This window comes from Trichoplax adhaerens, genomic scaffold, assembly GCF_000150275.1.
Source record: "Trichoplax adhaerens TRIADscaffold_4 genomic scaffold, whole genome shotgun sequence".
NCBI classification, from domain to species: domain Eukaryota; kingdom Metazoa; phylum Placozoa; class Uniplacotomia; order Trichoplacea; family Trichoplacidae; genus Trichoplax; species Trichoplax adhaerens.
Window position 1 is genome coordinate 2,627,586 of NW_002060946.1, and position 14,675 is coordinate 2,642,260.

At 33.1% G+C, this 14,675-nt stretch overlaps 3 protein-coding genes across 3 annotated transcripts; 2 read left to right on the forward strand and 1 right to left on the reverse strand.

Moving 5' to 3' along the window:
• Nucleotides 1–1,047: 1,047 nt before the first annotated feature.
• Nucleotides 1,048–3,082, forward strand: TRIADDRAFT_55431 (uncharacterized protein; the record flags this gene model as incomplete). The annotated part of the gene is made up of 3 exons (XM_002111384.1): nucleotides 1,048–1,150; nucleotides 1,600–1,958; nucleotides 2,336–3,082. 3 exons carry the CDS (start codon nucleotides 1,048–1,050, stop codon nucleotides 3,080–3,082), a joined length of 1,209 nt encoding a protein of 402 aa, XP_002111420.1.
• A 494-nt stretch (nucleotides 3,083–3,576) lies between these two features.
• On the reverse strand, nucleotides 3,577–6,463 carry TRIADDRAFT_55432 (uncharacterized protein; the record flags this gene model as incomplete). The annotated part of the gene is made up of 8 exons (XM_002111891.1): nucleotides 3,577–3,611; nucleotides 3,896–3,965; nucleotides 4,470–4,524; nucleotides 4,699–4,756; nucleotides 5,159–5,245; nucleotides 5,717–5,844; nucleotides 5,974–6,097; nucleotides 6,454–6,463. The coding sequence occupies 8 exons, from the start codon at nucleotides 6,461–6,463 to the stop codon at nucleotides 3,577–3,579; spliced, it is 567 nt and encodes a 188-aa protein (XP_002111927.1).
• A 2,882-nt stretch (nucleotides 6,464–9,345) lies between these two features.
• Nucleotides 9,346–14,102, forward strand: TRIADDRAFT_23542 (uncharacterized protein; the record flags this gene model as incomplete). The annotated part of the gene is made up of 7 exons (XM_002111385.1): nucleotides 9,346–9,398; nucleotides 9,731–9,807; nucleotides 12,323–12,397; nucleotides 12,735–12,774; nucleotides 13,426–13,478; nucleotides 13,738–13,866; nucleotides 13,960–14,102. 7 exons carry the CDS (start codon nucleotides 9,346–9,348, stop codon nucleotides 14,100–14,102), a joined length of 570 nt encoding a protein of 189 aa, XP_002111421.1.
• Between the last annotated feature and the right edge of the window lie 573 nt (nucleotides 14,103–14,675).

Sequence of the window (14,675 nt, forward strand, 5' to 3'; positions counted from 1 at the left end):
CTATAATCGTAGCGGTGATACCCTATCTGAAGGCGATCCTTTCCATAAATTATCTAGAAAATATACTTTGTCTGTAGCTACCTACAGCATATGGAATGATAGATATCACTGGCATGTAAGAAAGCTTCGAATCGCTGAATTAGTAAGTCTTATGTTGATTCTTAAGCCTTTAATTTAAAATTATATGCGTATATGCTCCTACATTTTTTCTTTATCTCGTCGTATTGCTATCGCAATGTACTGTTCATCAACCTACAGTTATGCTATTTCTGATCACGGCACTCATTGAAAGCCTACGTCCGATGATGTACTTATTCTACGAGTATATACAGTTAATATGCATCCAACTACTAAGTATATAAATCTGTTACATCTGGAGATCATATAAATGATGTAGTGATAACACTCCTGAAAGAGCTTGAGATTGACGTGAGTACTATTACGTACATTCATTAAAACTAGACAATAATACGTTCAATGGAGTGGAATGTTTAAGTTTGCTGCATTGCCTACTAGATCTATTGAATAGATTTAGCTCTATAAATAAAAAGTTCAAACTGTTAGTAAAAATGCAGTGCCTGCTTTTGCGTTTACATTTTTCAGTGAAATTTCCATAACTGTGAATAGTTAACTGCTTATAATGAGATATAAGCGGCTTCCTATACTACGAATTTAATTGTAATATTTCCATTATAACTTTGCTACTTGTAAATAAATAAAGGTATATGTACGAGTAATATAGAAAATGGATGAATTTCGTATAAATTAATATCCTCATCATGGACTACTAATTACGATTGTAATAATTTGTGTAATGTTCCATTTTGTGGGACGTAATAGTTCAACAGAAATCATTTGCCTGTCCTGTTGTAAACATTTCTATAATTTTCATTGTAGATCATAGATCTTAAATTAGACATAATAGCACTTCAAGATGTCCGCTATAGTACTAAGTTAAAGACTAGTCAAGCTCACCAGCTACAAGCAATTTTACCCCGAGTGTATAGATATGTTATATTTCAGCCTATCCGGTATATTTTTGATACGATGTCGCCAAGTATTACCTGGGATGTTGAAGGAATTGCTTTTATCAGTCGACATTATCTAATACATTCTGCTTCTACTAATTTAACATTATACGATCCGAATGGTAAGTTTACTTCTACTAATGATTAAATAACGTTATAATGATGAATCAAACTTTGTAAATTAAGTTTCGTTTATGCGTATATCTTGATTAAGTCTAAATTTTACAAATTATCTATCAATTTTACCATAGTGACAAAACGATAATAATAACAATATAACAATACATATCATTACGCAGTATCAAATCTGTAAGCAGTTGTGCAGAATTCACTCAGACAGTGTATAATTAAAAGTAGCAGTCGATAATTAATATGTAATTATAGTTATGCTCATAGAAATAGCGAATATTGTTAATTTATACCATTCTGATTACATTTGATTAATATTAAGAAAACGATTTATGATATTTAAAACTACACGCACACGCGCATATAATCAAATTAAGGAAGATGCTGCGAAACTCAACTAATGATAGTCAATTTCTTATTGTGTGTGCTATTTATTTTAAAGATTCTTCCAGCTATTCAAGTAGTGCAGTAGCAACGGTGAAAATGTACATTCTTGGTTTAGGCAATATCGATGTTTCTGCAGTAATGCTCTCTGGTAATTCAGCTTTGCGATGCAAGGAAATTGGGGAATTATTTCATTACCTTGGTACACATGTTAGGTCTTCATACCGGATCTTAATGGGTGACTTCAATGTTAATAGACAGCAAGAGAGTATTATGAATGATATGTTAAATGGCCAGTTTAAGCAAAATTCGACGTGTTTCTTAACTTCACCGTACAGACAACAGCGATTTATGAAGTGGAAAGACGCGTGGATCGAGGCTGATCCTGGCTATGCTGGTATTACATATAGCCCTGTGGTAAGTCGCTTGTCAAAGTGTCCTTCGAGGATAAAATTAGTTTCAGATAAACAACTAGATGATCTTATCAGTATCTACTTATTTTAGTGATATGTTCTGATGAAATTGATCACTCCTAGTATATAGTAAGTGAAATGTTAACCTTTATTATCCAGTTTTTTTATACCTACAAGTTGATTATTAATTTACGGCAATGCATAAGGTTCATAATCAGTATACTATACGTTCGTAAACGTAAAACACATTACCATTTTACTGCATCTATGATATAAATGCATTTCAGGTACAGTCATAGCATCAGCACAGTACTCATATAATTATACGATTCCTTATGTCTTGAATTAGTTATCAATCTAAAAATGTTTTATTTTCTACAGCCTACTATAGGTTATATCGCTCGCAGGGATCGTATCCTGTTATCGAATTCATTACGCATTAGACGAGCATTGCTGGAAGGCTATGGTGCTAGGTACAAATCACTCTTCGTTGTTCTAGTTATCTGGGAGAGATTCAAAGCGGTCATGAGCATGGGATATTCCCATTTTCGTGACTCACGAGGAGACGATTGGTTTTACTATGGTAGTACCTGCTCTTATAAATGCGGCAATGGAAAATCTTGTCGATGTGGTGTTTGTTCAAACTCTCGCAACTCTTTCTGCTACCTAGATCAATGCACAGAATGCACCATGGTGCGATTTGTGCAACTAACTTTAATTCTCATATGCTTTTGTATTTCATCCCTGTTTAGTTGTATACTGCTACTTAGACTAAGTATTAATATTTGGTTAAACGAAAATTATAATTTAACACCATGCTCTTGGATGACGAATGGATGGTGGGGCCGTGTACGAGCTATTCGTAGAGGGTTCACGTTATCTAAACTACATAGTACTGTCTATCGTATTATTCTTTGTCTCATCCGTAAACTTATTAATGTTAGAAAATTGCAGATACCGTCGTTAATCTTTCGTTTAATACTTGCTTTCTACCTTATAATTATATCTATTATTGCTGCAAGATGGGGTATTTACGATACTATTCATTTGATCAAGACAGTTGTTCCGGAAGAGCAATATCCAGCCGATCACCTATGCTTAATTGCCACAGTTGAAGCGGTTAAGTAGCAATTATGAAAAAAAATTCAAGCTTAGTTCACGCGGATTTAGTTATTTACGATCCATCATATGCAGTTTTTTATCAAAAAATGAAACAGCTTTATTAATCTCTGCTTCTTTCATATATATTTATTGCTATTGTTTGTGCTTAACTTGTTGCATATTTAATATACAATCAATTTTGTAACACATACAGTACATCATATATTAATTGTAAAGAGCACGACTCTTGCGCCTAACGTGATAACAAACAGAACTAAAACTATCGATTTCCTTATACGGAATTTGCTTTCTACACGTTACTTGGTATAAAGATTTATTTAAGTATTTCACCAATAGATAATAATAGGCTGTACAACTTGGAATTTAGACATCAAAAAAAATGATTTAAGTCGAATAAAACAACGTTACTCTAAGTCGTGTGTAAAGTTTCGTTCACAGAAACAAATTTAAATAATAGTAGTGGAAGCACATTGCATCATCTCAATTTTTCTTTCCATTTCTTACTGCTGTGTTTCATTCTTGGACTGCCCGTTTTCTATTAATAGAAAACGGAAAACATTAATTTATCTAATTAAATTATTGAATTTGCTCGATTACTATGTATCCTTTAATTAATTTAGAGCTGGGTTAGGGAATCAACTACAATGTAAAAAGGATATTCATTAATGCTGCTAGTACTAATGCTATCAAGTGGTGCTTCGTATAAGATAATTTTCTTACAGTCTATTAGAGAGCTTCTGTATACCTTAATAGCGAATATATATATATATACATATGTACTATACTTTGAATAATGACGCAATTGACTTCAATTCTTACCGCTTAAACTTGCTTTCAACTGGTTAATTGCGTGTACTAAGACGTACAATTGCTTCCTTCTCAGTTCCAACTGGAATACAGAACGGAACAAAGCATGTTAACAAAGGTCACTTTGGCAATACACTTAAATATTAATTTTAATAGTATTCCTTCATTATTGCAATATAAGCCGTGATAAGGCTGTATGGCAGTCGTGAAATGCAAAATTATTAAAGAATGAAATACAAGATAGCATTAGTGACGACGATCACCAGTTTCTATACCAAAGCTTAATTAGTGTAAATTTATGTCAATGCAAATTTACACGCTCAACACTTTGGAGTATTACAACCTGCACTAAAATCACTTGGAATTAAACACTATAACATTTTAAATTTAATATAGATTTAAGCAATTCATTCTATACAATATAATGTATGGCTTGCTATCCACATGAAGATGTTGATGCATTAGTACTCTATAGACAATGTTAGCTCACAAGATTGCCATTTAGGAAAAGTACGAATTGTGACTATTATTAATCCTCTTAGGAGAGAAAGTAATACAGTCACTAGTACGTGCAAGAAAATCATACCTCTTGATCTAATTCCTTCTCGACAGCGCTATGCGATTCGAGGGCAGTTAAGATTCTAATTATTATCCGAAGAAACATTGAAATGACCGTTAATATCTTTACTATTAATGTGAAATAAGGATAGAATTTAAACTACTAGAATAGATGAAATTTGAATCTTGACGTTCATTTAAAGTAATAAGTTATGTCGGTATAAGGTATTCAGTATTAAATTTATTTAAAATATTACTTTGTAGTCTCCTCTTTATTTGGATGCTGTTGGATAGCTTTACCTAAGGCATCATACTCTGAAATACATCAACGATATCCTTCAAGTTTAGTCATTACATCAAGCAATAGGCGAAGATAATGTATTATTATTAAGTATTCACAGATATAGTAATACTTCAATTTTTGCAATAATCTAATATGATTTCTACAGTCAGAAGGCATTTAAAGAAAGGTTATACGTTCGATTATACAGTTAATATACAGTATTTTAAAAAAATAATGTCGCCACTTTACAGGAGAAATTGACACGGTAGAGAGAAGTTCGTACTGTAGCTATGGTGCAAAATTCAAGGTGGCGACATTATTTTTTAAAATACTTTACAGTAATAGTGTCTTTAAACAAATCAGTTACTAAGATTAACATTTTCTGGCTTAAAATTTTGATTAATTTATAGAATTGTAAGAAGAGTGATACAAACCTTGCTGATGTCTACGGGTTCTTTTTGCCTCTTGTAATTCTTCTTTCAAATTACAGATATCTTCTTGTGCTCTTTTAATTCTATCAGCTATGGAAATGATGAGACGTTAGCCGGCATATAAATAAGAATAGCACACACAAAGTAGTATCAATTAATTAACTAATACGGATCACATTTTTACAATGCTATATCTAACAAGTCTGCATCTACGTAATTTTAAAGTGAAACTTTGGGGGGGTTTACGACTCTATCGCAATTATTGCTAAATTCGTCACTATTATAGAGTATATTAGACACTACATTATCAAAATTACTGCATCCCTTAACTGTATTTCAAGAAAACAAGATTTTTAAAAATTAAAAAATTTATCCACTATAAATCCGTATTTATCTCTAACATGATTTATAATATTTTCAAGCAAAACATTTTGATTTTATTTCTTACAGAGCCAATTGCAATCTACGTAGGCATAATCTTTGCACCCAAGGGTATCTGTGGTATGACTTATGCTTATCATATACACGGTATAAAGTACGAATGTAAGGCTATGAGCTTACTCAAATCTTCATTCAAAACTTGATAATTTTCCAACTCCCTTTTATTCATTTGATAAACTAGGTAATTCTTGGCTATTGTAGATTGGCAAGTGGCTAACATGGCCAACAAGCGTTCAAAAAATGCGCTACTGCAGAAAATAAAAATTTTCTCTTATCATCTTAGTTCGATCCTTGCACAGTAATTACTATAAAATATTGACATTAGAGGCTGTTCATTTTAATTATTTTCAATGTACAGGTTTATGTAGATGACTTACTTGCTAGCATCGTCTTCATTAGGATTATTGCACCATTTAAGAAATGACTTCATAAATGTTACTAATCTTTTTTCATCACCACTGCCATCGCCATCAAGAAGTAATCTCTTGCGAATGATTTCGTCTAGGCAATGAACAATTTTTATAAGAAAAAGAATGCAAACAACATGATAATGTCACTATTGAGTAGACACTGGTGGCACTTTCTGCTACAATTTACATCACTATAGTCGGTATCCACTTTACTAACGGATGACTAGAATCGAGTGATCCATGCCTGTGCCATACCTGCATGTATGCACATACACTTTAAGGGCAAAATAGATGTTCACTCTGATAAAATTAAAATTTCGTCTACAATAACTTTAAAATTATAGCTTGATAATCAACACATGCAAGCTTGATTAATCCAAGTGGATCATGTAATTGAAAAGCATCATAAATTGGACATAACAGTGTTTTACTTTGGCTACAACTTACCATCAGCCATATTCCAAATGTTGCATTGACTGAATGTAGTACTATACTTACAGTATGCCACCGTAGTTGAACAGGATCAAACACTGCCAAAGCATTGTACTGGATACTGTAGTTTACGTACTGTGTTGTACTTGGTCTACAGTACAATACTGTTGCATTGTACAGTACAGTACTGTACTGTACACTGTACAGAGCGGTATCGAGAAATCTGTTATAAAGGTGTTACGAATTCGTAGTGCACACAGTAGAGAAATTTACAATTGATAGAGACATTGTACAAATACAAAAAAGTGATCGAACTACATGCAACACATGAATCACAATATGCACATATAGTACTATACAGTATAGTCTATACCTCAAATGATGTCACCTCCTTGCTAGGTTTGTACTGTAGCAATACTCTACAGTACAATATTTATACTGTACCGTACACAGTGTACTGTACATTTCATGCAGGGACGGAGGGACGGCCGTAAAATCCAATTGTATTTATTTAAACGTTCCTAGTTAAGGTAGTAGCTAGAGTATGAGTGGTCCAGCTGATTTATCCATATACTGTACTACGAACTGGTAAAGAGTTACAGTAAAAAGAGTTTTACCTCACCGTCCCTGGGGATTTTATATAGTAGTCTAACTGTCCGAGAAAATTCTCTTGCAAGCCCTTGTACTAGCCGGCACATTTGAATATGATTATTATTACTAATGTTAATATACAGACTTACAGTGCTTAGTCGTGTTACTGTATGGTTTAAACATGAAACATTATTAGTATTTGTGAAATAAAGGGAGAAGAATTAATCGTATACTGTAGGTGTGCGTTTTACTGGACACAACAGGGTCTTATCATCATTCTAAATGCACACGTATACGTTATGGTATGGGATGCATAGTTGCACACTTTTTTGGGATCATATTTAGCCCGAATGCTTATACCTCTATTTTTCGGACACCACGAATTTTAATGATAATACTTTTCTAACTGCAGTTTTCTTCATAAAACGCCGGTAGAAACGCACCGGTAGGTCTGTCATGTTTTGACTCGCGGAGTCGCGGAGCTCATTATTAGGCGTGACTCATAAGCTCACAGGAATTTCTGTGGGCCGGTGGTGGTCAGGGATTCACGATTAGTTGTATCTGAATTAAACTCACTTATGCCTGCCAGGCTCCAGCCTTGTACAGTTACCATTATTTTAAAGGATATCGCCGTTGCAGAACTATCATAATTTCCTGTAGTACAGTACTGTACTGTCATTGCCACTCGACCTTTAAAATGCCCTACGCTACAATAGAGTGTTGATTCATTTCAGAACGCTAATGAGTTTCTCTACTGGAAAATAACTTATTCATAGAATTGGAGATACGAGTACATCACGATAACAAATCATGATTATAATTTGGCAGTGATAATAATTGTAACTATAATGTAAAGTATAAAGTACAAGTAGTCAATATAAACATATTTTGGTGCTGCTAAATCATGTACCTCAAATGAATGAAAGCTGACGATGCACAGCTATCGTACATGGGTAGAGTATACTAATCGTACTTTTTCGCAAACACTTGAAGTAATTTTGCTTCATATGGTAGATCACATTGCGAAATGGAGCTAGTACTGTATAGTCATGGAAATGAATAATAAAATTACTAAAGATATCAAAGTTATTGTCTAATATACAGTATTCAATCTTGACTCTTGATTGCTATCGGTTGCCTGATGATTTCGCAGTATACTCGTTGTAGTGAACATTTACTAGTCTATTCGTACAGTAAAGAGTAAAATAAATAAGAAACATCACCCAAAATCATCGCAAGACAAAATCAATTCCGATTTATAAATAGCACCTTCATCACCAGTATCGAATCAAGATGGTTATATAGTATAGAAATAATAATAATAAATAAATAACTGGCAGGAGCCGTGACTCACTTCTTGGGATGTCGATGCTGTTCAGTGAAACATGGTACAGTATTGTTCACAAGTACAGTACAGTACAGTACATTGTACAACTGTTGCAGATGCCGGTACTGTACACTGTACTGTACAGTACAGTATTTTAGACATGGTCAGTGTGACGGTGCACATCAGTATGAAAGTAGTGAATCTGATTAATAACTGGTGAAATGGGCTGTAATTTACAGCCGTATGAGTTGGTAAGACCATATGACTCATTGATTCACCTTAACCTCCGGCAAAAATAAATTCCTTTATTATCTCACTTACAGTTAAGAGAAAGAGCGATATTAGCTGTATAAAATTGATACAACCTCTATGAAAATAGCAGGTAGTACAACCTTAGTCGTAGTATTTTAGTTCAACTTTAATAAAAGTGTGATAACTCACTCGTATGCTTTTATCATGTCTTTATTAAGAGAATTAGATGTGAATGACGGCCACTGTAACACTAATCAATCATCAAGAAAAGACGCTTCTACAAATAAATTAATTGATCAATACAGTGCCGTACAATGACCTTTTTCACTCAAGACTGATTACGTATTATTGCAACATACTGTACAGTAATTTGGTACAGTAACTCTACGCCGTAGTAGAGTGCGCTAAACTGTTGGGTGTTGTTCGTTTAGGCATACTGTACAGTACTGTAGGTGTAACCTTGTACAGTACATACACTGTACGATACAGTACAGTACTGTAGCCTGTTTCTCTTCTTTTAGTGAGTCCCTGCTTGTACTGTACAGTACAGTACAGTACAGTACAGTACTGTATACAGTACTGTAGCGCTGGTCATCATGTACTGTAGCATATTCGTATCAATCACTTGATATACCGTATTGTGGCTGCGCAGTAAGAGGAATACTTACGTAGCGAAGTAAATTTATTCTCAATCGTCTCCTTACCAGCTTTATTTGATACCAGACGTCAATACTGCCATGTCGTCACCATCTCCAGGGAAGAGACGCATCGATACGGATGTTTTAAAGCTGTATCCTTACGAATTTACGTTGATCATTTCAATTCGAATAGTCATGGCCAACTCTGCGATAGTATGATTACATTATTGTGGAATAAAAATATACAGTAGAGTACACTAAAGTAAAGTTTGTCAATGTCAAGTAACGTTATGATTTTTCATAAATATTTCAATTGAGATTGTTTTCCTTGAAATTTTTTTTTGTTTTATGATGTCGTTACTTTGCATTACTTACTATTGGAATTTTTACAGTTTACTTGCTGATTTTATCCGTTATCCGTTTTTTTTAACAATGGTTCATCCATTTTAAACTGTATTTATCCTTAACCAGTAATGTATATTAGTATCGAAAGCAAGTACGAAGTTCATATACTAAATGGGATCAATGACTTCTGGGTGAAGTTTCACGGCCCGTCCGGCAGTAAGTACAATATATTTCAGTATGATGATTTTAGTAGAAAGTTTGATAGTGACAAACACAGGAGAAGTTCTAGCATGGAATTGTTGGATATAGGATAATGTATCTACATGTATCATTGCTCAATTTTTCTGTGATAACCATTTTAACTTGCTAATGCTTTAAATATTGTTCGCTGAATATGTGTATCACAGGATGTTTTTATGCCAATTTTATATTATCTGATACATATAATTATCTCCTATTGAACTGCGGCACTAAAGACTGAATGATTGTGCTCGGACTGGTACTCGATGGGCACATTCCACTATCGGCGATGTTCAATTAGACCTGACCTGACCCTAACCCTAACAGTTCAATACGCGTCACAGTACAGTTGTAGCTGAAGCAACTGCGATACGGTATCAGGGGTAGGGTGAAGAGCAGTAGGAACAGCCTACAGTATGAAGTCAATCATGGCTTCAACTCTCGTAACACGTCGCCGTCCGTTTTTTATCATTTCCTTTGTAGTGTAGTGTATGGTACAAGACGTCCTGCTGTGGCCGCAAACTATTGTTCAGTGCTGTACCATACATTGACCTTCATGACCAGGACTGACTGACTAAAAATGGCAAGATTCGCTATCCACAGTAAACATCCATCAACAGTAGACAAAGTGCAATACAAGATCATATTATTACATGTTGTGCGCCGCTACAATAACTGTCCAAAATACGCCCTTTGCTTAGTACTGATCACGCTACTATACTACTATAAATTCTCTAGTATAGTACAGTACGGTATTATCGGTATCAAACACACCGGCATTGAGCACCCAGATGTTGACATTATCCATTTTTATTTGACCACTCTTGAAGTAGCAAACCTTGCAGTTATTTGTTAAATTTCGAGGACTTTGCCTTCGAATTCTAATTAATTAATGAAGGGAATGTACGGCTAGTCATAATTGAGCGTTTTTTTCTCAATATGATTGCCGTTTTACTGCAGCATGGATATCTTCTACATTGATACAATTTTAGAAATGTTGTGAGATTCCAACGAACTCCGGTGGTACCCTCACTATGAGTTGGCTATGATACGTATAGATAAATAGTATAATCAACGGAAATACAAAACTGTAACCCAAAATTGAGTAGTTTTGACCTATAGAATAATCTAGATAGATAGACTGTAATATTCCATGCATTTTACTCCATCAGATTGAGTCAATCGAGTAACACGTTTATTGTAACAGCTGCAGTCTACTTGGTATAATGCTTAATTATTCTGAATTTCCTTGATTACTGCAAATATTGAGATTGAACTGAGCTTCAATTTATATGGATACAGACTAGAATCTACGGTATAGGATGGCTTACACCTGCTCAAAGGGTATTGTATCGCATTATTCTGGATAGTGGAAAGTGATAATGCTTGCGTCAGGGCGTTGTAATCGACGCATAATTTTTCTCATTTTTCATCTGCATTCGACAACAATGTCATGAGGACTTGATCAGTCGTTTTTGGAAATATTTTCAAGCTCTTAAGTACCAATTCAAAGGTCATCTGTTTACTTTTACTGACGTGATACTAAAAAAAGTAAAGTAAACTGCTTGCTATCTTACGCTGATGAGGGTATATTCCAATGTGATATACTATACTGTTGCGTTGACACCTTTTTGGCTAGCGTTCAATTTGTTATTGCATGAGCTAGGTACGTTACTTTGATACTCAAACTAATTTCTACAGATACTTTACGAGTACTTTGATCTCCCAATAGAATAGAATCATAATTAAGGAGATAAACTTCAACACTGATAGATTACCAAAGATACCCTACATCAGGACTATACTATTTCACTACGATATTATCATCATACTTACATGATATACGATTATGCATATACTGTACAGTACCTTGATGTAGCCACTTGTCGGTATCTAAATAATTCAGTACGATGAAAACAAGGAAGTAATCACCACGTTGATTGTGCGCAACTGTATATCAATGCCATGCGATCTGGGCGAAAATAAAAGTTATTGTAGTACTTATTATTCTGTGCTTTCATCTTGAACATACAGTAGCTTATAGTTTGGGTATACAGTATATAGGGATTTGTTGGCCTATAAGTTGCATTTATTCGAATCTATGTGGCATTCTGTTCTTACTATAATGAGATCCGTGCGAATGTCATGCTAGATACACTATACGCTGAGATTTAAAATTAAGTTAGTTTAAATTTAAACTTTAAAGATAGATACCATCCAGTTATACATTTCATCGTGGCTATTTCGTTAGCCTGAAAACGAGTAAAACATCAGTGATATGGACAACGGGAAATACAAATTATTTCTTATCGGATAGACTCATACGTGCATATCTAGTAGTTCGTAGTTGAACAGACAGATTTGGTGCTTAAATTGTAAAATTTTAATAGATGCTATTATTAAGTTGATAAATTGCTTAAGACTGCAAAATGAAGTAATGCTTTACCAATCACTAACATACTATATATATATATATATTTTCATTTTTTAGCACCATATGAAGGAGGCGTATGGAAAGTGCATGTTTTACTACCAGAAAGTTATCCTTTTAAATCTCCGTCCATAGGTAATGTCTTAGATATATATATCGATGTCATGATTATGATATATTTTAGCTTTGAAACATGGTAAAAAATATCTTAAATGCATAAAAGCTAATTACAATGTACAGTACTTTCACACCATAGTTTTGTACTACTCAATAGTCGTGTTACAGGAGGATGATCTGTTGTTCCAATAATACGAAAGTTGTTATTACTTGACTTTAAGAAATGATAGCTTGACAGTACACTAATTTTAACTGTTACCTATATTTCATCTATCTTAGATCTCAATATACCCTTTTACTTATTGTTACAATAATAATCATCTTATTAATTATAAATATTTATATTTATCCTTAGGTTTTATGAACAGAATTTATCACCCTAATATTGATGAATCGTAAGTGAAATGAGTATTTTGTGTATGCTGCTATAATTCCCATATACAGTTATTATTGAATAAATCAGATTAAATCTCACATCTAGTGGCTTTATAGATAATACCACTGTTTAGATTTAAAAGTTAGCGGGGTATACAGTATATATTTATAATTTATGCATCAATCTAGAAACTACACTTGAAGATAATCTTCAGTTGATAGTATCGGCAATATAATTATTGTAAGATCATAAATTGATTTTTACACTTCCTACTTAAATTATGTCTCTGAATCTTCTAACATTAGTTATAACGGTCTTTTATTGACTGTTATATCGTATTCATGAAGTTGAACCGTCGGGATAGTTTTATCCTAAGCTTTAAATTACATTACTGCATGGTTAATTAATTAATTAATTAATTGTAAAGTTATAAAGAATGATGATATCTATTTGGAATAATATTCCTTCTTTATTACACTTTTCTGTCAACTTGTCATTAGTGTATGGATTAACGTATAATGCATAACAATACTAAAAGTGCTATATGTGCATATCAACCTGCTAAACTAGTTGTGAAGTGATAATATTTAAATTACTGAAGAAGTAATTGTTATTGTATAAATCTCTTAGTAATACTGGCTCTTGATATTTTAATTATTATTTCGTAAAGGTCAGGAACAGTTTGTTTAGATGTAATTAATCAGGAGTGGACGGCTCTATACGGTAAGTCGGCTCACCTTTTATGTTGGTTGCAATGATAAAAGATATTACAATTTTTTATATTGAAGCGCAATTTAGTGTAGATATCTATTCGTCAAGATATTATTAATTGGCTTGCTAGTACGTAAATTTTATTTTTAAGCTGTTTACCTTGCGGTAGTATCAGATAATAATACTCACCCTAATTAATATTATTTTCACTATTTTCTGTATTTCTAAACACTATAATCTATAAAAAATGGTGATGTTTTTAAAATTGCAGACCTATCAAATATTTTTGAAACATTCCTACCACAATTACTCGCGTATCCTAATTCAAGCGATCCATTAAATACTGAAGCTTCTCGATTACAAATGCATAAGCCAGAAGAATATTTTAATAAAGTTAATGGTAATGTATCATTTTTTTAAAGCTTCGCTTATTATTCCATAATATATAGCGTATTGATATACTGACTCAATTGTTGCTATACTCTTTTTTCAGAGCATGTAAAGAAATACGCATCTGAAGAAGCTTTTCGAGGCACAGATGTACGATCCTATATTAACGCAGACGAAGAATCATCTAGTGAGAGCGAGTTATCTGATTTATCAGAAGAAGATGAGGCACAAGACATGGAACTATAGCTGTTACTCAAAGGACAAAATATATATATATAGAATTTGATTGTTATTATAATTATGACCATTATTATTACTAATATTATTATTATTTACTATAGTGCCGGTACTGTTAACAATTATTGTATCTAGCAAAGTTCTATGATGTATTTGATTGTGGTTAGGATGTAAAATGTTACTGAATCGCATGATGGCTAACTCATTTTTTCGACTAGTAATGAATGCACGTTAGCCATGTTACCTAACTGTCTTCGATATTCTTAATTGATTAAGTAGAATATAAGCTATGGAAATTCAGATATAGATTAATTTAATAATCTATACATATAGTAACGATGAAAATTTTGTCTGTTTTATTTTAACGATCTCAATCCTGGTCTACGATTTTTGTTGATTTACTATAATAATCCTAAGTTGTAATAATTAATAGATATTTTTAATCTCTCTTTATTCATTTTTAAATTGGCTCTCGTACTCATGTAAGTAATTATCCAATACCTACTTTATATTCAAATTTTTCGAATTGGTTGGTGTACATGTTTCCAGACGTGTTATTTTTTGGCTAAGCGTGTATATTGG